Here is a 25,232-nt window from a genome sequence, read left to right on the forward strand (position 1 = left end):
GATATAAATAAATTTGGTGTATTTACTGTCTTCTGATTGGTTAAAAGTATTACCTTTATTTTCAATGTTGTCAATTTTTATGGCTACACGCCCACTCTGACGTTGTGTATTCATACGCCAACATGTGTGTACGTTGTTATTGTTAATATAAATAATATAAAAAGGATCAAAAAGCTCTTTGAGCCTTATTTTTGATAGAAATTTATTTATAATGAATGGCTATTATTTATTTTGAATTTATTGAACCATAAAAATAATTTTTGACTCTTCACATTTTACATAATCCGCTTCGCGGATTATTCAATGTGAAGAGTCAATAAACTGCTTCGCTAAGCGCAGCTGGATATGCCCGCAGATCCAACCCTGAACAATTTGGGCAAAAATGGACACAATATTCAAGCTTGATACAGGTCTGAATTTGGATTGTAATCAAATATTTGACATATAAAAGGTTTCTGAATAAATGTAGTCAAAGAACTTGAAATTGGTTATATGAATTGAATTTATATTCAATTAAAGATTTCTTGCTGTTGTGCAATACACTGTGCTATTGCGCAATACTAAGTAAATCTGTTGTCAGACTATAAACAAATAAAGTTCAATTTCTTCTCAATGTCATATTTGAAATTTATGAAAATCAATAGGGAGATTACATCAATAGCTATAAATAATTCACGAAAGTTTCATGAGAACTGATGAAAGCATTTTTGAGTTATTGTCTAAAAACTGGAAAATCCCCCCCTTTTTTAATGAATAACTCAGAAATGTAAAATCTAAAATTTATAAAATTCTAAAGGGACCTTACATCAACAGATATAAACAATTCACCAAAGTTTCATGAGAACTGCTGAAAGCATTTTTTAGTTATTGTCTGAAAACTGGAAAATCCTCCTTTTTTTTGAATAATACCCTGTAACTTGGAAATGTAAAATCTAAAATACATAAAAATCTAAAGGGAGCTCATGTCAATAGATATGAACAATTCACCAAAATCTCTTGCAAGTTGGTGAAAGCATTCTTGAGTTATTGTTGGAAAACTGGAAAGAGTTATTGTTGGAAAACTGGAAAATCCCCCCCTTTTTAATGAATAAAACCCCAAAACTCAGAAACGGTAAATCTGAAATTTATAAAAAATGAAAGGGAGCTTACATCAATAGATATAAACAATTCAATAAAGTTTCATGCATATTGGTTAAAGCGTTTTTGAGTTAATGTCCGACATGTTGACGACGGACGGACGGACAGACGGACGGACGGACAGACGGACGGACAGACGGTCAACGGTATACCAAAATACGTCCCGTAAACGGGCGTATAAAAATTAATTTTATGGTTCAATAAATTCAAAATAAATAATAGCCATTTATTAAATAACATTGAGCTACATTTTCATACCATTTCACCAGTTTACTAGACTTTTATGCGATATTACTTTATCATACAGATACATTTTATACTAAAAAGACATCTTTATATAACATTTAGCAACTTTTTCATATTATTTTGTCACTAAACTATTATGTCATGTTTCTATCTTATAACGATACATTTGTATACTATACAATCATCTCCATATAATACGGAGCAACTTTTTTAAACTATTATGTAAGATTACTATCTTATGAAAACATATTTTAATATCAAGCTACCAATTTCTTATACCACGATGTGTCATTTATATACCAGTAGACTATTTGATTACACTACAAGACCACTTCATCGTACTACCAGAACACAATTCTATAAGTACCGGCGAAAACATAATATTTCATATTTTTCAATTATTTTTTTTATTTCGTGTTTTTAGTAAGTCCCAGTATGGCCACATCAAGTTAATTTGTATGATCATCCACCTGTTTTAAGCAAGTGAGGCGGGTGGGAAAATTCTATTAATTTTTTAATTCTTAACAATCTCTAGGAAATTCACATTATTTCTCCAAAATACAAATTGGAAAATTCAAGAAATTGTTCATGGGACATAGATGCCCCTGCTTCCACATAAGTTCTAAAGGAGCGTAACTCTTGAACGGTAACAGTTACAATACCCAAATTCGAACTTGATCTGTATATTGTGGTTATAAGCATTGTTTATAAATTTCAAATAATCGGCCAAGGCTAAGTAAAGTTAGAGCACGGAAACCACAAAAATAAAAAAGTGAAAGTTTTCAAGAGATGTAACTAGTGAGCCATAAAAGATGCAAAACCCAAATTCGAACTCGATCAATATCTTTTGTGGTGATAAGCATTGTGTATAAGGGAGCTACCATTTGATTTTTATAGGGGAGGCTAAGGATCAAATTTGATAAAAAAAAAAGGCAGGGCAGGAGTTTTGAGTAAAAAAAAAAGGCAGGATGAGCAACTTGGCAAAAAAAAAGGCAGGATGACAATTTATGTAAAAAAAGTCAGGGTAAACTAATAAAAAAAAGGCAGGACTGAATAGAGTGGAAAAAAGAGCAGGAGAGCGATTACAACTAAAACAAAATGCAGGACAACATTTTTTCTATCCTAGCGCCCTCACCCCTACCCCCCCCCCCCCCCCCCCCCCAAAAAAAAATCAAATGGTAGCTCCCTAAGTTTCAAATCATTTGGCCAAGCCTAACTTTAAAGTTCGATCATAGAAACTAATTTCAAGACATACGTACGTGCGTACGGACGGACGGATGGACAGGGGTAACACTTAGTACCCCCTTCGACTAGCGACAGGGCATACAAATAATATTACTCTAAACAAAGTTGGGCGGTTGAAGATGTATGGGCAGCGAGATGGCTATTAATAGGGACTCTGTGGGAACGTCACGTCAATAAACTCATATCTGCCGTAATGCATAATTGGTGTTATCGACGTTGGTAAAAATTACAAAAAAAAAATTTTTTCATTCGATGTCAGTTAAAAATAAAATATCACAGGAAACTTGAATTTTAGCTCTTCATACTAGGCTGAAAGTTGTAGACTTTACCTTTTGTATCTATATTTCATAACAATGTGAAAATCGGTAAAATTATCTATATCGTTTATTTTTCGCTATCATATGCTACAATTTAATGTCCTATCGGGACCTAGCGCTATTTATAGAAACGTAAACAGACATCAAAATTTTGCATGCATCATCCTGAAGTTGAGAACAGTAAAATTTTGTAGGTATCCTAATCCAATTTCGTCAATAAAGAGTCTAATTTTGAAGAAAATCAACAAAATTGTGAGTTTCCCCAGGAAAAGATACCCCATGTTCACATATTTTTCAAGGATCCATCGCTCCCCGCAATCTACAACATATTATCTTTACAACAATGTCCAGTTAATGTAAATGTGTTACGAATTGACGAGGCGCCAGGGCGTCAAAGGCGGCAAGGTCTATCATTAAAAGAACCAAAACAAGCGCCGTAACGTTAGATTTATTCACTGTTCACATCATCATGGTTAAACTTTCAATTTCTGCTAAAAAATTTACACTGACGAACGTTATGGTTGCGTTATTCACGATACATTGTTGTCAATTAATCAGATTATAAATTCGAATACATATTTATTTGCACAAATACGACAAAGATTCGCTCGAAAACTAACTTCATGAAATATTGTCATTATAGATACCTGATCTAAGGATTAATTCCCTTTGTTTATAAAAAATAGTTTGAGGTACTGTGCAGGATATTCTGTACATTTGAATTCACATAACTTAATAAAAATTGTAATGCAATAGTAAAAGTTAAGTATAAATAATTTATTTACTCAACCAATTAATACTTTCCTTTAAAGAAAAATATATTATTATAATTGAATTCAAACAAAATATGCAACACAAGCGACGTAAAATTTTTCTATTTAAAAAATTAGAATGGTCAGCCAGGTTTTGTAAAAAATGTTGAAAAAAATAAACTACCCCCCCCCCTTTCAAAAAAAACAAAAACAAAACAAAACTAACATAAAACAAGACGAAAAAGAAAAGTCAAAATGAATTAACGAAAAATTAAAATGAAAATAAGCAAAACAAGCAAAAAAGAATTAACAAGTTCATGTTTTATCTTAAAATAATATGGATACATACAAAATAAAAATAAGGAGATGTGGTATGATTGCCAAAGAGACAACTATCCATCAAAGTTCAAATGAAGTGAATGTAAGCAATTATAGGCAACCGTACGGTCTTTAACAATGAGAAAAAAAACATACCCTATGGTCGGCTATAAAAGCTTGTTATTGATTGTCCTCAGTTATTACCGTTCAGTATTGATTAAATTTGAAGAAAACAAGTATAATATTTATAATAAGCATTTGATTCAACATTGAATTTGTGTCACGGAACACACATATTTAGTGCCGTGTGGAGACAGTAGAGTGCCTCCCCGTGCTTCAGGTTTATGCTCTTATAATATACTAGATTATGGAGTGTGTGTCCGAGCGAGAACTTCTCTAGTTCATTACTTTAGGAATATTTATCAAAAAGTAGTATTTCACTATTCAGCCCCATTCTACTATTTAGTCAGACGTCAGTCGCTACCCTAATATACCCTTTCTTTTTCGGGTAATTAATACGGATAGCGTTTGACATCTTTAGCCGAACAGATTTATCATTTTTACATAATTTAATTCATTGTATGCTGGTTCATATTCTGGACGCCAGTCTTTGCTCCTTTCTAATATAATTCACAAACAAAAAACAAATATGAAGCTTAGAAATGGAAAAATATTAAATACTAAACTCGTTCAAAGGGTATCTACACGTCTCAATCTTCAAAATCGCATAACTAAAAATACTACCATCGCTAACATTTTTAACAATAAAAATCGTGGTTACCCTTCTATCGATAAGTGTCATGCCAAAAAATGACTTACATGTCCCCGTCTTTCCACCAACAATACGGTAAGGTCCACGTTTAATGGTCGCACATTTTCTTTAAATTTTGAAACTGATATAACTTGAAAAACAAACAGTATAATTTATTTACTCACATGAAACAAACCGGGATGCGGTATTCAGTACGTAGGTGAAACTGGACGATATTTATCTAAACGCACTCAACAACATCTGTATCGTTTTAAAAGACCCAATAAATTCAAAAGTATCATTTATCAACACCTTAAGAAGCACAATCATCCTATTAAATATTTAGCAGTTCAACCTTTAGAAGTAGTAAATAAGCAGCCTGGTGAATCTCATTCAAAGTTTGTACGATCGCGGAAAATAATTGAATTAAATTGGATTAAAAAATTACAGACAGTCTACCCTCTCGGTCTTAATGATAATATCATGGGAATTGGTAATATATCAAGAACCAATTCTGTTAACATTTTGGATATAGTTTCTAAAACTGTTCGTAAAAACCGTTCTCATGGTCGAAGAAAAAATCGCAATCAAAGAAAATTTCGGACCAATCATACCAATATTTCGGACCTAATTTCTATTTCAAAAAACAACGGCAGACATTATCTGTTAACTAAGCTCTGTTCATTACCGGTTAATAAGTTAAATAAAATTTTAGAGGATTGCAACACAATTTCATATAGCAGTCCTAAGTATGAAATCGTTCAAATTATAATGGCATATTGTTATTCTAAACTGTTTCCCAAAATTGATCGCCCTGAAGATCATAAAAAACAGTTTATTAAAATAAAGTATGTCAATAAAGGTTTTGATTTTGTAAATATTGCCGGCATTTTTAACGACCATTCTGTTAAAGAACAAATTCCGGGATATTTTGATAATACTGAGCTCCCTCTTATTTGTTATATTTACAAGAAATCTACCCGGAAATTTGTATTTAATTATAGCCAATTGTGTAAAGATGTTAATATCAGTGAAAATACACCTACTTCATGTAATTGCAGTAATTCCGAATACATTTATGGACCCATTTCCCATGTTATAACAGGAGATCTTAACATCGTTCAAGACCGAGAGTTAAAATCATTCCTCAGTAAAGGACCTAAATATCGTCCCCCGTCAATTATTAATTGGAATGAGTGTCGTAATATCATCCACGACTCACTCCATACTTACTGTTTGAAATGGATAAAACGGGAAAAAGCTGACAAAAAATCTTTGGACTCTTTTTTTAAATCAGTAATGAACATAGTTGATATACGTATTCAACATTTTAAAGAACATTTTACTCTTAACAATAACCACAATAAACCTATTTCTCGTATCAAACATAAACTAAAAGAACTAGCCAAGGAATTTGTGTTTGTCCCGGCCGATAAAGCTGCTAATAATATTATTATTGTTTGACGTAAATTTTACATTGAGGTTCTGAAAAAAGAAATCACCAATTCACCAACATTCCAACTGACTCCATTTTCAGAAAACGACATCTGTAACAAACATAAACTTTTAGCTACCGCTTTACAAGCAGAACCAAATACAATGAAAGTCCCAACTATGTATTGGCTTCCGAAGCTACACAAAACACCTTACAAATATAGATTCATTTCGTCTTCAAGCCATTGTTCCACAACTAAATTGTCTATTCTTCTTACCAGTACACTTGGTACAATCAAAAACCTGATAATAAATTGTTCAAATAAGGCCTTCGAAAATAGTGGAATTAATTACTTTTGGAGTGTCAAGAACTCGTTGGAAGTACTTGATAAATTGCATGCATATATTGGTGATTTTGAATCTGTTCAAAGTTTTGATTTTTCTACCCTATATACCACATTGCCTCACATTCTCATTAAGAAAAAATTCACACACCTAATTAAATGGGCATTTAAAAAGTCAGAATGTGAATATATATGTTCAAACTCTTTTAGGTCATTTTTTAGTAGCAATAAACAAAAAAACTATGTCAATTGGACATGCTTTGATATTATATATGCCCTTGAATTTTTACTAGATAACATTTTTGTTCGCTTTGGAGATTCCGTATATCGTCAGGTTATCGGAATTCCAATGGGGACTAACTGTGCACCACTTATTGCGGACCTTTTTTTGTATTGCTATGAGTTACAATTTATGACAAAAATCAGTAAAGACCCATCGCAACAACATCTGATACACAAATTTAATAATACTTTTAGATATTTGGATGATATTTTGGCTCTCAATAATGACGACTTCAGTATGTATACTAAAGAAATTTATCCTGTTGAACTTACTTTAAATAAAGCTAATACTAACAATGACCACTGCCCTTTCCTCGATCTTGATATCTATATCATTAACGGAAAGCTTAATACTAAAATATATGATAAAAGAGATGATTTTTCATTTCCTATCGTTAATTATCCATTTTTAGATGGTGACGTTCCCTTGTCACCATCTTACGGTGTTTATATATCTCAACTTGTACGATTCGCTCGTGTATGTAACAATGTTTTAGATTTTAACGAGAGAAATTTATGTATTACTGAAAAATTATTACACCAGGGTTTTCGATATCACAAAGTGGTCAAAACATTTACTAAATTTTATCATCGGTATAAGGACATCATTCGTAAATATAGCTCAACATGCAGACTTCTTATACGTTCAGGTATTTCACATCCAATTTTTTATGGAAATATTCTTTATAAAGCACAAAAATGTCAGTATTCACCTCTGAAACTAACAAAACCTTTAAATAGACTTATTAAGAAGGGATATAGTTACGATACTGTTGTCAGGTCATTAAAGATTGCATATTTTGGCGTTAATATTGATTCACTTATAGGGTCTTTGCATCGGCACTAAACACATTTATTTAAAAACCAGTTGTTGGCATGACACGGGTTATGTTCTTCTCATATATGTTATGATGGTATGATACTAAACCCCTAACGGGAAGGATTGTGCCTGATATTCATATGATGAAGACATAATCTTTCAATCAGTTTAATTGAAGTCTGGAGCTGGCATGTCAGTTAACTGCTAGTAGTCTGTTGTTATTTATGTATTATTGTCATTTTGTTTATTTTCTTTGGTTACATCTTCTGACATCAGACTCGGACTTCTCTTGAACTGAATTTTAATGTGCGTATTGTTATGCGTTTACTTTTCTACATTGGCTAGAGGTATAGGGGGAGGGTTGAGATCTCATAAACATGTTTAACCCCGCCGCTTTTTTGCGCCTGTCCCAAGTCAGGAGCCTCTAGCCTTTGTTAGTCTTGTATTATTTTTAATTTTAGTTTCTTGTGTACAATTTGGAGTTTAGTATGGCGTTCATTATCACTGAACTAGTATATATATTTGTTTAGGGGCCAGCTGAAGGACGCCTCCGGGTGCGGGAATTTCTCGCTGCATTGAAGACCTGTTGGTGACCTTCTGCTGTTGTCTGTTCTATGGTCGGGTTGTTGTCTCTTTGACACATTCCCCATTTCCATTCTCAATTTTAATTTTACATGAAACACGTCTTCTTTAAAATATAACACTTGTACGAAATTGAACTGATCTTTATTTAAATCGATCTTAAAAAGACCAGTTTGCGTTTACATTTGCACAAGCAAGATCGATCGAGATCGATCTTATTTAATCTAGTGCGTTTACACTGCAACATAAACGGAACTGGTCTGACCTGATTACTTTACATTTCGTAAACAAATAATCGTAAAAATAGAATTGAATAATAACGAGTGCATTTCGCGCGGACTATCACACACTGCAAAATTATGGAGAAAATAGTTGGATCATTGGAATTTCGTATGCAGTTATCAATAATCTTTTTGGTTCATACGTCACAATTCATTAAACAAAGAAATGCGAGAAGACTATCACTTAAAAACAAACTGCCAATGCCTTTGTAGATGAGGATTTGCAGCAAAGAACTAAAATTTATCGATTCAGAAGAATGATCCAAAAATGGCGGAATCTTTTCCCATCCATCGTTTTTAAACACGTGTGTTTTTGCCGCCGAACATGCGCAGATTTATTTTCATATCTAAATATACCATTAACTTGAAGAAAGATCGATCGCGATCGATCTTCGCGTTTACAATTGAAGAAAGATCGATTCAAATAAGATCGATCTTTTTAAAAACCCCTCTGGAGGTGGACTTTTTAAGTCTGATTGAAGATCGATCTTTCCCGTTTACATTAGACTAAGGATCAATCTTTTTTTAAGATCGATCTAGAGAAAGATCGATCTTTTTTACCAGTGTAAACAGGGTCTTAGAAAGTTACATAAATGCTTCCAATCAAAAAACACTAAACCACTCACTAAATTCATTTGAACCAAGCGTATGTCTAAGTGTTGCATGTATATGTTTAAAATCTAACAACATTTATCAAGTTGAATTCAGATTTTTTACCACGATACAGTCTATATTAATGTGATTTAGATATTTTTTACCACGATTCAGTTTATATTAATGTGATTTAGATTTACATGTAACAGCGTTCATTCATAATAATATCATTTTTAAAACTATATATCGCTGAAATTCTTAAAGTTCCTTTCAAATTATATATATTATATATAAATTAAAGAAAGTTGTATTGAATCTAACTGTTTTTAACCCAGATGTAATGTTTCTAAGCTTGAACATTTTGTAACCTGAATTAAAAATATGCATGGCTATTCTATCACTTTTTCAAACCAAATTATTGACCCAGGTTTTTCGGATGCAAGACCCTTATTGAGGTGGCTGTACTTTAGCTGTTTGGAATAATATCGGATGCATAAATACGAAGCAACAGTATGTCAACTTTAAATTTGAAGCCTTGTTTGCGGAGAGCATTTATCTTTCTGCAAGGCAAGTCCACACACATGCTTCACAATCCTGCTATAACGTTTGAAGTCTTAATTTCCTGCCCTTCATTCAGCGATCGTCTATTTTTGAAGACCATAAATAAATGAATAATTTGATTTGCCAACTTATTGAGCATATATGAAATGTTTGCCACTGGACAATAAGCCAATTATAAACCACATATCGTGTCATGTATAAAGATCAATTTACAGATGAATAAGAGTTTCTTAGCTGGTTTGACTCCTTCATGTGAAATAGTTGTCGTTCTCATCCACCACCACACGGATTTATTCAAATACATGCATTGTAATATTTTGATCAAAAATTTAAAAAAATAACATCTTATTATTCAACAAGTTTTTTTACTTGGAGGTTACAAATCCGAAGTATTCTAGAGTCTAAATTAATATATATTGAAGATTTTACAAAAAAATTTACACATATCTATCTATTAATTCAAAAGGTTATTCAGTGCTATATATTGTTGTAGGGGACAGTTTTAAAACAGTATGTATAAACAAATTTAAATATTAAAATATGATATTCAAAATTTTTGCATTGAAAGACATCCTTAAAATAACTAAAATGATTTGTATCTGAAATACAAGAAGGAGCGTTACTTTGGAGTTTAGTGTGGCGTCCATTTCGATGAACTAGTACACATTATTATTGTTGGGCCAGCTGAGATTAAAAATTAAAAATTCAAAACATTTGAAAATTTCGTTTTTTAATGTTTTGTGCTAACTAGTACAGTTTCCCGTATTTTCCTGTGCGAAATAAGATTTTCACGTACAATGGTCATACGCTATAAAAAATAGTTAGTTTTTGCATCCTTTCTGTTCATTTTGTGTATGATGTGTGCTGCGGTAGCTATATTACTAAGTTTTTAAGTGTGTTTTTATTGTAAATTGGAATGTTGGCAGACAAAAGGTATATATTCATGAATATCAGGCAGATGCTTGGGGTCAAAGGTCAAACATAAAAATGAAAACTCTTGTCCTAGTATATTTCTACCACATATATATTTCGAATAATAAATGGTTTTTGTGTATTTTTTTCAATAAAAAAAATCCCACAGAGTCCCTACTATTAATCGAAGCATCATGGATGTTTTGATCCAGCCAACTTTATAGCTAGTCTGACATTTTTTCTGACCTTTCACAAATCCTTAAATAAACAAATTATTTGACATAAAGACATATTTAAGACTTAGATGCATGATTTTTTTCATTAGTTGTTATTGGCTTTGAACTAGCTGTCAGCAACTGCGAGTACTCTCAGCTCTGTACTTAGTGTCTTTCTGTTGCGTGGATGTATAAGTACCCGTCCACGTCCACTCTGTGTTTTTGTTAGATGTATTTCTATTTGTATCCATCGCATGAGTAAGTCTTTTTCAACTGAGTTTTATAGTTTGTTCTTATTTTGTACTGTTACACCACTGTCCCAGTTAGGGAGAGGGTTTGGCGCCAATAAACTAGTTTAACCCCGCCACATTCTGTATGTTTCTGTCCCAAGTCAAGAACCTGTTATTCAGTGATTGTCGTTTGTTGCTATGTAACATATTTGTTTTTCGTTCATTATTTTGTACATAAATTATGCCGTTAGTTTTCTCGTTTGAATTGTTTTACATTTATCATTTCGGGGCCTTTTAAAGCTGACTATGCGGTATCGGCTTTGCTCATTGTTGAAGGCCACACGGTGACCTATAATTGTTAATTTCTGTGTCATTTGGTCTCGTGTGGAAAGTTGTCTCATTGGCAATCATACCACTTCTTATTTTTATACATAACAATTAATTAACTCCAGTGAGCGCGCTCAATTACCCAATGCCCCCGCATTGTCAATGGGTAAAAAAATCCATGGGAGTGAACCTCAAGTTGAATTTGAAGAGGCTCAGACAAGAAATGGAGACGCTATCTTTCCTTGACGGAGTCAAAAAGCGAGACATAGGTGTGCTGTTTCCGGTGTGGGCTCGGTGTCGTCAACAATGTAGTAGTTTGTGATTAGATAAGTTTCTTGGGAACCACTAGTGGAAGGCCAATGATATTTGGTATGTAGCTGTATCAGCTTTGGCACATCTTATTTCCATGGAGATTATTTGACCATGTACCTCTAGTCATGGTTCATTGACTTTGAATATTTCGCATAATTTACAGGTTAAAAGTATTGCTATTTTGATTTCAACGTAAGCATTTTACTATCAAAATAATAAAAAAGCGAGACATATCTCTGGGTTAACAAATTATTATGTGTCATTTCTACATGTCCCCTTCCCTCCTAAAAACAATGTCCCAAATTTCCGATTTTCTGAAAATCGAACTCGTCTAAGTTTTCTATGAGAGTAAACCTCAGTTTTGATTTGAAGGGGTTCTGACAAGAAATCGAAACGACATCCAAGCGATATCAATGTTTTATGTGCAATTTTACAAGACCCCCTTCCAAAAGAGTAGGTCCCTCATTTAAGATTTTTCTGAAAATCGAGCTCAACTCAGGTTTCCATGAGAGTGAACCTCAGTTTGAATTTAAAGAGGCTCGGACAAGAAATGGAGACATCAATTTTTACAAGTCCCCCTCCAAAACGTGGTCCCCTATTTCAGATTTCAGAAAACGGACAGGGGCACAATACCAAACAAGAAGGCTGCTAGGACCGCCTAGGGACAATTGCTGCCAAATTTGGTTTGAATTGGTGTAGTGGTCTCATAGTAGAATATTATTAAGTAATTGTTGACAGACGGACGGACGGACGGACGGACTGATGACGGACGCCAAGTGATGATTAAAGCTCACATGAACTTTCAGGTCAGGTAAGCTAAAATTTGATTAAGAAAAACAAAGCAAATTGAAAGATATATAGAAGCATTTTCCAACTTGTCATTTATTTAAGTTCATAAAAATCACTCGTAAAAGCATAGTCATAAATTTGAAAGAGATTCCCATCAACTGTTAATGTTGCATTTTGGGATGGTCTGGGAATTCTTAATGAACGGATGCATGTATTTGCAGTTGGTAAGAAGGATGTCTCAACTTCTGAAAACTCAATGCATGGATGCATCTTAAACCCCAATATGGGCTCTTCTGTTTTTCCGGTCGCAAACTGTAACACTTTCTCTGATGTCATAGGATTTCTGTTGTCACCTGCAAAAAAGGATAATAATTGTCAACTTACATTGTTTTTTATTTCTGCTGCCCAACTATTCAGTGGTATTAAGGAGAAAGAGCAATAACTCGTCTGTTCTCAGAGTAGGAAAAATGCGTCCTGAAAGGGTGAAATATCGTCTTTGCAGACTGTTTCCGTGTGCACTTAACAAGTATAAAATCCATATCAGTGTGTCTGTCTTGTACAGAAAAAGGTTCATATTTAAAACACCAGAACCTGCATCTGTTTCGATATGCATGTAATATTTGTAACTGGACGTTAAACACTTATTCGTCACTTTCATCCAAGTTTTTCTAATTAACAATCCAGTCTAAGACTTCAAATGCAATGGGAGATAATATATATATATATCGTTTCGTTGTTATAATATAAATGATTAATTTTTATTTCGTTTCGTTTATTTCGGTTTCTTTTCATTTCGTTTCCATTTCGTTTCGCACTGTATAGGTACCCCATTGTATCGTACCTGTCTGATGTTGGTACGGGGATTACCGTTCGGTTGAGGTACGGGGATCAAAGATGAACACTTATTTTTAAAACACCTTCCAATTTAAAAAAATCAACACACAAATGCTTTAAGTGTGATGTCACCTCGAGGGGGGGGGGGGGGGGGGGGCTTTCTATATACAAGGTTATAAGACGTGCCGCTTGAATGGGTCACATTTTAAGCACTGCTATCAATTAAGTATTGAAGTGCCCCCTCCCCCGCCGAGGTTGTATATGTCAACCGCGAGATAAAATTCGTAAAATTTGGATAGGAAAAGAAAGAATTGTCAATTTTAAGCATTGATTTGTTAACTTTATTTTACACATTAGTATGATTTTAACAAAAATGTCATTTCAAACATCTGCCTATCTGGACTATCTTTCAGCTTTTAGTTCCCTATAATATTCAAGAATACGGATAAAATGTGATTTGGATACGTGGAAAGATGGTACGGGTACGGATACGGGTTACCTATTTTGTACCGTATCGGTAACCATGATTTGCAAACTCGTTAATTTCGTGAAAAGAATATACTTAGTAGGCCATCTTTTTGTATTATTTTTATATGTTATTTTGTTTGTTTGTTTATTTTTTTAGGGGGTGCTAACCTGTATTTGTCGCATATCGTGTCGACACCAAGTCTTTTCAATTCCATATTGCTGAGGGTAAATGTAACATTACAGTCGATCGATTCTTTCATCTTGAAAGCGGCTCACTAAGGTCTGCAAACCGATTTCCTCTCGGGCCTTTTTTTATCACGTAGCCATCACAATCGATGTTGCTGATGAATTTCGCGCGGAATTTTCGCCGCTATTTTTAGAATTGTCTTCTGATAGTGCGATGAATTGGTCTTATAGTGTAATCAAGTAGCCTACTGGTATATAAATGACACCTCATTGTATAAGAAATTGGTAGCTTGATATTGAAATATAAGATAGTAATATGACAGAATAGTATGAAAAAAGTTGCTCCATGTTATATCGAGGTAATTGTATAGTATACACATTTATCGTAATAAGATAGTAACATGACATAATAATATAGTGAGGTGACAAAATAGTTTGAAAAGGTTGCTTAATGTTATATTACGATGTCTTTATAGTTTAAAATGTATCTATATGATAAAGCGATATCACATAATAGTATAGTAAAATGACAAATCAGTATGAAAAGGTAGCTCAATATTATATCAAGATGTCTTCATAGTATGAAAGAATATCTTCATGACAAAGTAAAATGACAGAGTAGTATGAAAAGTAACTCCATGTTATATCAAAACGTCCTTATAGTATATACATGTATCTTAATGATATAGCAAAATGACAGAGTAGTATAGTAAAATGTCGTTATAGTATAGAACATTTTCTTCGTGATATATCTCAACCCTTAATGATACGATTATTGATATCATAAGGCAGTTGTGGCGTTCCATACTATAAACCGTGCAATTTGTAACATGAAGCTAGATAACTTAAACGACAAAACCCTATACTTTATTTAACCCCAGAGAAATAATCATGGTATTTTTAAAAAGAAAGATTTATTATTAAATACTACACATTGTTAAAAAATTAAAGTATCATTACTGTGCTTAATATAAACATTATTATCCTAATTTTTGGCCTTTGAAAATCACACAACTCTTTGAAAAGAATTGTATTCGAAGTTGTTGTAGGCAACCAGTTCGGTACATTTGGAGACAAGTCACTACGTTTAATTACTTGTGGCTAACACGTGGTAATTGTTCAATCCCGCATGACGGTGTACTACCGAGTGTTGAACATTAAGATTTTAATGAACACTGATAAGAAGGGAAATGAAAACTTTGCACGAAAGAATTTTTTGAAAGGGCACCATAAACTCAGAAATCTGCCGTATTTTGTCTACGTTTTATATGGACTTCAATTTGATATATACGCACCAAAGTTGACCATCCTCATTTTTCTATTAAAAAAATATATATAAACGTACAGTCTTCTATTGAAAATTTCAGGATGGCCTACGTTGGTCGAATTTCTTCAATGCTTAATTGTTCATAAGTGGCTATTTCCATTTTAGCATTTTCAAAGCCTTAATTTTGCAGAATAATGAATATATGATACAAAAATAAAATACTACATATATCTAGACGAGCAGGTAGTCCGGATCATTTCACAAGCTGAGTAGGCTTTAAATTCTTAATTACAAACTTGTATAAAAGGGGGAGTAGACGCGACATTAGTCGTATACTGTTCTTTCTCGTGCAACCGTGTTTCTACTGCACTCCTTTGTAAGTATCTTATAGTTTAATATCTTTGTAGTTTATATCTCTGTTTGTTGTCCATAGAGTTGTGTGCTTATACATACATTATTTCATTCTCAATTTTATGGTGATTAATATGCTGATGTGTCTGGGTAAATAATGACGGCCTTCATGATTCCGGTAACGTTGGCATGCAATAGAGTAGGATATTAATCCTTATTGTCAAAGGACGTGTTTTTCTATAAAATATATAGGACTATAAAATAATAATTATATAAAATAAACTGGTGCAACATAAATATATGTATTAGATATACTAATTAGGGCGTTAGCTCAGTAAGGAGCGAGGCTCGCCAAACGTTTTAAATATTTTAAAATTTAGCTGTCGAGAGTGAACATATCGTATTGCACGTGATTTGGTGGTAGAATTTGTTTCTCTTATCATTTTAGACTATATGCGGACAAACTTCATCTTTCTTTTCCAATGATCTGCAAAAAGATGTGCTCTTTCTATATAACGTCATAAGGCATGGAAATATACATCGGGTACATGTATTTAAATGGATAAAAAACGTTATTTTCTTTGGTCAAACTTAATTTTCTTTGTATCATTTGATTAAGTGGGAAGACCTGGGATGTGGGAGACAACTCTTACATTAAATTAAGGAATTACATTTTTTAAAGATTCAAAAATCAAAAGCTGAAAAGTTCCAAAACTAACATTCATACATGAGGAGTTTTTGGAATGACTTAATAAAAAATTGATTTGGAAATAAATGAATTGAATAATGAAGCTATATGGTTTTAATGATAAGCTATTGGTTCAATGGTATGCTGTACTTAAACTGTATGTCTTTGGTTTTCAAATACAAACGGCAATATTTTCGAATTTTGGTCTTTTTCTATGGCGTTGTCAGTTTATTTTCGCCATTTCAGTTTGAATGTCTCTTTAGTATCGTTCGCCTCTCTTTTTCTAGCAGATATCATCTGAACATCCATCCTATTTAATAAAAAGCTAATGCTAACAGTTAACATACATTATCACGAAGATAGCACTTAGATAGTGACAGACTGTCAAAACATTGAATTATGCGTCTGCTCGCTCGATGAGAGGGTCATTTTATAGATTGATGAAGGAAACCAAAATTACGTATTATAATGTTGATATTGCAATTCGTCCCAAAGCAAATCGTTTCATATTGAAAATTACTGTTTTTCGTTATAAACTATAGACTACAGTTATTATTGGGACCTTACAATTTGCACAAACACACAAAAATAATGCAAGAGAGACTGTAGAAGGTCTGTAGGGAAAATAATTAATTTTGTCAACAAACAATTTTGTTCTTATGCCAAATCAAGGTTTTCTTTTAGCAATGTGTTTGCTTCTTCAAAATATATCAAATTGGATTGGGCTATAAGCTAAGCATCTGCAAGCCCTCTCCAAGAGAGAAAAAACATCGCATTCACAAACATATAACAACACAAACAAATATTTCATTATCAAAACTACATCAGAACTGAATAGTTAAAATAATTAACATGGTGTTGCACATATAGTAAAAACAGATGGCACGCATTACTCAAAATGCCCAAAGCTACATATGGACAGATGGGCGCTAAACGTACAGCGGCAACTATTACATGTTTATTCATGCTAAAAAAAGGTTTATGTGATATGTTTTTGTGATATGAATGTATTCAGCTTTTACGCTGAGGTGGATATTAATGTACATACTTAATCTAACCACATTATTCGGCTTACTGCGAGTTGGTCAGTTTTCACTGTTACTCCTAACTGATGGGCGCTTAATCAAGCAAGTGACGTTTGGGCAAAAGTGTAGAACAAACGCAATAGTGAAAAGGGAGTATAAACTATCCAATCTAGAATTCCTTTTGTCCATAACGACATTCGCTGTTATCTTTTGATTAATTGTGAAAACCAAATGAATGAATTATCTGAAACGCTTAGCTTATGTTACAGAAAGTAACATTTATCTGTTAAATGCAGCTTTGAATAGGTTTCGAAATTGTGGCTTTTTCTGCAATAAATGCAAAATATTAAAAATTCAGGATACTGATATCTCATGTGATGTCCGATTTGTTTAAAGAAATACAAACTCTTCTTTAAATAATTTTTTTGGAATAAATAATGATTCAATTCGTGTTGATCTTTATATTCCTACTTTTAAAAGAAACATCATAATCAAAATGTTTATTATTTTAAAATTAATTCTCAGCTTTTGACAAATATTGATTTTTTCATTCAATTTTTCTCCGCTTCGATCCGTCTGTCTCTTGTTTTATTTTTTACATGTACTTATAATTAAATGATCATTTCTTTTCGTTTCGTCATCTTTCGTTTCGTTTCGTTTTATTTTGTATCATTTCTTTCCGTTTTATTCCGTTTCACACTTTACAGGTTCCCCAAACGCGATAATGAAACAGAAGTTTTCATTTCGCCCGTTTTCTATTTTAAATTTTCTAAACAAAAATCACTTTCAGAAAGCGAAATGATCAAAACTGCACTTTAAGTTTAGTGTTTTTAAAGTTTGATTAAATATCTAAACTATTAAATTTTAGGACGAATCTAATATTTTAAAATTTTAATTCTTTGGTGAAATTTTCGAAATTTTAAAATTTGGAATGTTCGAAACTTTAATTAAAAATTCAAAAAACTAAAATTTGAAAACTTTTTAAAATTTTGAATTATTACGTGTTACACGGACCGGTAAGGGCCAGTTATTTTATGCGAACAAAATTATATTATTTGTTAATATGTTTTAAATTATTTTGATATTCAGTGAATGGTTCATCAAGCTTTAAGCTGTGTTCAGCAATATTTACAATACAATTTTTCTTAAGTACCTAATGACACACTACGACTATTCTTTTTAATGTTACTTAGTACATGATTTTCGTAAGCATTGTGCACCATAGATTATTATTATATGTTGATGTGTTCTTCGTGCATACATAGCCTTTCTACACGACACTTTGTCACTGACCTGTTTCGCGATCATACTCATATATATCAGGTGTATATCTCTGTTTATTTTCCAATAGCTATAGGAGACATCTCTAGTGGATATCAGATAGATTTTTCAAATAAGTCATGCATCTTGCGAACAGCACATAGTTCCTTGACCTTATCCCATTAAAGCTGATAACATTAAAACCGATAAAATCCAAAGGTTTTGGTCGACACAACAGAGACTCGGATTTACCTTATGCTGGTTATTGTAAAAACCTAACGACGTATCGTACCCTGAGACCGGTTGTATACATGGATATTGTTCCCATATATAAAAGCAATTTAGGCAATGTATTTTTGTTTTAAATTACACAAACATGGAATGAGTTAAAAGCGAGAAAGAAGACGTAGATACTTTTTCCGATACAATGAGGATGTGAGGTTGTTGATACATACCAGAATTCAAAAACTGAATGGGCCTAAGAATATGCATGCTATATCTTTAAAGAACCAAATGTATCAAAGCACCGGTCCTACCTCCATGACAAATATGTTCTTGTCCCCGCAGATAAAGCTATGTTCCTTTAGAATTTCAACCAAAGATGAAAAAAATGGATATTCCTTCACTGTAAGGGATACCTAAATTACAAATTAAAAGTGTCCTTACAAACAACGTCATATCCCTTGGTCTTCTATGCGCTCCACAAAACCTCTTTCTAAATTATTATCAGCAATTTTATCAGCAATCAAAGTCGGACTTCAAAGTTATTGTGAAACTACCTATTCTAGAAGTGGCGTGAATCAGATGTGGATACTAAAAAATTCCAAAACCTGTTAAAGTACATACAATCTAAGACTCTTTCGTCTTGCAATAGTATTAAAACATTTGACTTTCTACACTTTACACAAGTATTCCCCATTCCAAATTAGGAGACACATTGAAAATGTTGGTATTGCTAAGTTTCATAAAACAGAATGGCCAACGTAGATTCAAGTATCTTGTCTTGGGGAGGGATAAATCGTATTTTGTAAAAGATCACTCTGATTCAAACAAAAATTCTCTGAAACTGACATTATCAAGATGCTTGATTTCTTAATTGACAATATATTGTTACGTTTGGAGGATGTTTTCAACAAACAATCGGCATTCCCATGGGAACCAACTGTGTTCCTCTTCTTGTCGACTTGTTCCCTTATTCATATGAGGCTGACTTCATACAGGAGCTTCTTAGGAAGAAAGGAAAGAAGCTAGTATTATCCTTTAACTTTACTTTCCGCTATACAAATGAAGTCCTCTCACTAAATAATTCAAATTTTGGTGACTATGTTGAACTAATCTATCCCAAAGAACTTGAAATAAAGGATACAACATATACAGTTATTTCTGACTCATATCTTGACTGACATCTACATATTGATAATGAGGGAAGGTTGAGAAGAAAACTTTACGACAAAAAAGATGATTTCAGCTTCCGATTTGTGAACTTTCCATTTCTATGTAGGAACATTCCAGCAGAGCCTGCATATGGAGTATATATCTCCCAGTTGATATGAAATTCCAGGGCTTGCGTTTCCTATCTTGATTTCTTTGATAGAGGGTTGCTGCTCACCCCTACTTATCTAACAAGACTTGTCATCGGGTTTGGACTTACAAGAGCAACACGTAGGTGCCACATGTAGAGCAGGATCTGCTTACCTTTCCGGGCCCCTCAGTCTTTAGTTTTCTATGTTGTGTTTTGTATACTGTTGTTTGTCTTTTTGGTCCTTTTCTTTTTTTTTTGCCATGGCGTTGTCAGTTTATTTTAAACTTATGAGTTTGAATGTCCCTTTTGGTATCTTTCGCCCTTTTTTTGTTGCGATATAGACAAAATGCTCACTAGATGTATGTATCTATAAGTAGTATTTATAGCTTTGTAATTGCAAAAAACTTGTTAAGATCACAGGAAAATTAGGAGACTGATCAACACGATTGGAAAATTCATATTTTGCATTATTTAAAACTGAAGTTGGCATTTCAACATCATGAACACTGACTTCCAACGTTTTGCTAACTATTAATTTTCTGGTTCTGATCGGTTATGACTGCAAGTGGGAACTTTGTGGAATTGTTTAAAAAAAAAATACATACTATGTGCGAATGATAAATCCAGAATCCGAATCAGCAACTGTTGAAGTAACATTCTAAACATTGTGAAAGTCATTTAAAGGTGATATCATTCTTGTGTATATATTGAACCTGTGAATAAAAAACCATTTGTCAGTGTATATGAATATAGTAGTAAAATAAATCGACCTGCAACACCGGTAAAGTATCTTACGTGTAGGGAAAAAAAAAGGACCACACATAATTTACCTTGCAACATTTTGGAAATACAAATTAAACAAAGAGAAATAACACCATAAAAAGTAATTTATTACATACAATTTAGAACAATGTCTCGTTAAACTTAAATAGTAATTCATTTATATAGAAATAAACACATAGATATGTCTCTTATGTAATTTTGATAGTATAATGCACTTTTTGAAATTAACATGGCAATACTTTAACATGTAAATTATGCAAAACGCTCAAAGTCAATGATCCATTGAACCATGACCGAAAGGTTCAAGGCCAAATAACCTAGCTCCATAGAAATGATAAATACCAATGCTAATAAAACTGCTTGCCAAATATCACTGACCAAAACACAAACTTTAACATGTAAAAATTTCAAAGTAAATGAACCTTGACTGAGGGGGCTGGGCCAAACATTCTCTATGGAAATGAGACAAGTCGATACTTATACTTCTGCATATCAGATATAATTGACCTACAACAAAAGGTTCCCCTTAAACTGAAATAATCACAAACTAATACATGTAAAAAGCAAAAGCTTCGAAGTCAATATACCATGACTGATGGGGTGGGTCCGAATAATCTCCATGGAAATGACACCTACAAATGCCAATACAACTGCATACCAAATATCATTGACCTACCATTAGTGGTTCCCTTTTCACTGACCTAATCATAAACTGATAAATGTAAACTAAGCAAGGTTTCAAAGTCAATAGATCGTTACTGAGGGGGCGGGGCTAAATAATCTCTATGGAAATGAGATGTATCAATGCCCGTACACCCGCCTTCTAAATATTAAAAACCTACCTCTAGGGGTTTCCCTTAAAATTACCTTATCACAAACCAATACATTGCTGACGCCGCCGCCGACGCCATGGGAAACAGCACGCCTAAGTATCTTTTTTTCGACTTTGTCGAGGTGAGACAAAAACCATGTAAGTAAATAGAATACTAAAGTTGATAAAATAGTATCAAATATTTCATATAGATTTTTTTTGTTAAATATGAATTTTTTATTTGCCGCGATATTTATTCTTTAGAAAGATATCTTCAAAATAAAAAAGAGAGTTTCCGATGACCTAATACATATTACAGTATGACCGATATTGCGTTCTATATTTCTCCTAGTACGCTTTAGATAGATACAGGATAAAAACAAAAAATGCTTCTGGTGACTTTTTCTGATTTTGTATTAGCTTAAGTCTCTGTAAATTTTTCTGTATATTGCAAGCTCTTGCAATATAAGATTCTAATCGGGACAATTGTCATCAACATCAACGCAATAACCCTGACAAAAACTCGTTATTTTATTTGATGAAAGCAATTCTTACAGGACCGTATATATTAAAAATAAAATAACGAGATGTGGTAAGATTTCCAATGTGACAACCATTTTACAGAAACCAAATGAAGCAGATTTAGGCAACTTCATTTCATTATTGAAGATAACCACCTTTCAATACAGACTTGTTCTGCCGTGTTGTAAATCACAGCGTATGGTCAAACTCAATAAAGTTCCGCCCAAAATTTGTTCAACTAAAAAATCAATGAAACTGATAGTTACCTAAATGATATCTTCCTTTGAATACTCAAGAATTCTCTCACTATACTCTAACATACTGCAAATACTTTATACTACTGAACTGACTGTAAATGAATTCAATTTAAAACGCAATTTACAATGTTTGAACACATACGTAAAACGTATATATTATCAAGTTACGCGTACTAATACTTTGGTCCTGCATTCTGTTGATACTTATATTTTGTCACATAACATATGTATGTTGATACGGCTAGAAATCACCTTTAAATTGTAACCAACAAAAGACACAAATCAATTATAAAATTTAACAAGATTTATTATACACAAGTTTACAAGAATATTATACAAATTGAAATGTCAACTTAACTGTTAAAATATATGTCCGATCCTTTTGTCTTTAAATTTCTTTATCCGGAATTTTTCTCTTCACTGTTGCGGGAATCCAAACAGAATATTATGTCCAATAAGTCACAATCTAGTATGATGTAGTTAACGTAAATAAAAGTGTCAATCCAACATCTAAAAACACAAGAATGTTAATGTCTAATCTGAAAGTTTAACTTTAGTGTCTGTATATATATATCCATTGTGTTACATCTGTGATCCGTTTATTTGGCAATCGCCATGGCAGTCAGCAGGGTTTGAGAACATCCGTTGTTCGACCTGCTAGTCAAATGCGTTTTGTTAAAATATACTTTTTCACTTTTTTGGTCTTTTGGAAAATATTGTTTGTGCTGTATTTAGACCCCTCTACAAAGAAATTTGTTTTGCATGCACACGTATAAAAATAGCGGTTTTTATCCAACGCAATCATAGGTTTGAACGTTGTTTTTCAATTTAGACTTGTTTATATTTTTTCGTTTGGGCTTGTATTATATTTGCCTTCGGGTTTATATGATCCGTTCATCCTATTTCGACTCTTCAAAATTCAAGAGTCAATCCCAAATTGAGGTAAATTATATGGCCTTCCAAATACCGTTTCGATTCCTAACATCACTGAAGAGACATTAATTGTCGAAATCCGGATATGGTGTACAAATTTTTGCACCTCATGTTTGCGATATACCATCTTTTCCGCAAGTTTATTGTTTTCTGTTTGGTATTAAATTAATATAATTAAGATCCATTGTGTTACATCTGTGATCCGTTTATTTGGCAATCGGCATAGCAGTCAGCAGGGTTTAAGAACATCCGTTGTTCGACCTGCTAGTCAAATGCGTTTTGTTAAAATATACTTTTTCACTTTTTTGGTCTTTTGGAAAATGTTGTTTGTGCTGTATTTAGACCCCTGTACAAAGAAATTTGTTTTGCATGCACACGTATAAAAATTGCGGTTTTTATCCAACGCAATCATAGGTTTGAACGTTGTTTTCAATTTAGACTTGTTTATATTTTTTCGTTTGGGCTTGTATTATATTTGCCTTCGGGTTTATATGATCCGTTCATCCTATTTCGACTCTTCAAAATTCAAGAGTCAATCCCAAATTGAGGTAAATTATATGGCCTTCCAAATACCGTTTCGATTCCTAACATCACTGAAGAGACATTAATTGTCGAAATCCGGATATGGTGTACAAATTTTTGCACCTCATGTTTGCGATATACCATCTTTTCCGCAAGTTTATTGTTTTCTGTTTGGTATTAAATTAATATGATTAAGATCCATTGTGTTACATCTGTGATCCGTTTATTTGGCAATCGCCATGGCAGTCAGCAGGGTTTAAGAACATCCGTTGTTCGACTTGCTAGTCAAATGCGTTTTGTTAAAATATACTTTTTCACTTTTTTGGTCCTTTTGGAAAATGTTGTTTGTGCTGTATTTAGACCCCTCTACAAAGAAATTTGTTTTGCATGCACACGTATAAAAATTGCGGTTTTTATCCAACGCAATCATAGGTTTGAACGTTGTTTTCAATTTAGACTTGTTTATATTTTTTCGTTTGGGCTTGTATTATATTTGCCTTCGGGTTTATATGATCCGTTCATCCTATTTCGACTCTTCAAAATTCAAGAGTCAATCCCAAATTGAGGTAAATTATATGGCCTTCCAAATACCGTTTCGATTCCTAACATCACTGAAGAGACATTAATTGTCGAAATCCGGATATGGTGTACAAATTTTTGCACCTCATGTTTGCGATATACCATCTTTTCCGCAAGTTTATTGTTTTCTGTTTGGTATTAAATTGATATAATTAAGATCCATTGTGTTACATCTGTGACCCGTTTATTTGGCAATCGCCATGGCAGTCAGCAGGGTTTAAGAACATCCGTTGTTCGACCTGCTAGTCAAATGCGTTTTGTTAAAATATACTTTTTCACTTTTTTATCTTTTGGAAAATGTTGTTTGTGCTGTATTTAGACCCCTCTACAAAGAAATTTGTTTTGCATGCACACGTATAAAAATTGCGGTTTTTATCCAACGCAATCATAGGTTTGAACGTTGTTTTCAATTTAGACTTGTTTATATTTTTTCGTTTGGGCTTGTATTATATTTGCCTTCGGGTTTATATGATCCGTTCATCCTATTTCGACTCTTCAAAATTCAAGAGTCAATCCCAAATTGAGGTAAATTATATGGCCTTCCAAATACCGTTTCGATTCCTAACATCACTGAAGAGACATTAATTGTCGAAATCCGGATATGGTGTACAAATTTTTGCACCTCATGTTTGCGATATACCATCTTTTCCGCAAGTTTATTTTTTTCTGTTTGGTATTAAATTAATATAATTAAGATCCATTGTGTTACATCTGTGACCCGTTTATTTGGCAATCGCCATGGCAGTCAGCAGGGTTTAAGAACATCCTTTGTTCG

General features: G+C 33.0%; 1 protein-coding gene across 5 annotated transcripts in view; it reads right to left on the bottom strand.

Annotated features, from left to right (window-relative positions):
• LOC127702610 (uncharacterized) overlaps nucleotides 1-25,232 on the bottom strand; it is a 214,008-nt gene that overhangs the window by 19,976 nt on the left and 168,800 nt on the right. For 2 of the 5 annotated variants that reach the window (XM_052206887.1, XM_052206889.1), the window contains one exon: nucleotides 20,656-20,763. The exons of 1 other annotated variant lie outside the window; for it this stretch is intronic. In XM_052206887.1, coding sequence (XP_052062847.1) covers nucleotides 20,656-20,728 — 73 coding nt within the window. In that variant the 5' untranslated portion in view covers nucleotides 20,729-20,763. Of the gene's footprint in view, nucleotides 1-20,655; nucleotides 20,764-22,432; nucleotides 22,511-22,781; nucleotides 22,948-25,232 lie in introns of those variants that run through there. 2 more of the 5 variants (XM_052206888.1, XM_052206886.1) reach the window with 2 other exon arrangements.

This window comes from Mytilus californianus, unplaced genomic scaffold (assembly GCF_021869535.1).
Source record: "Mytilus californianus isolate M0D057914Y unplaced genomic scaffold, xbMytCali1.0.p SCAF_5, whole genome shotgun sequence".
Taxonomy (NCBI): domain Eukaryota; kingdom Metazoa; phylum Mollusca; class Bivalvia; order Mytilida; family Mytilidae; genus Mytilus; species Mytilus californianus.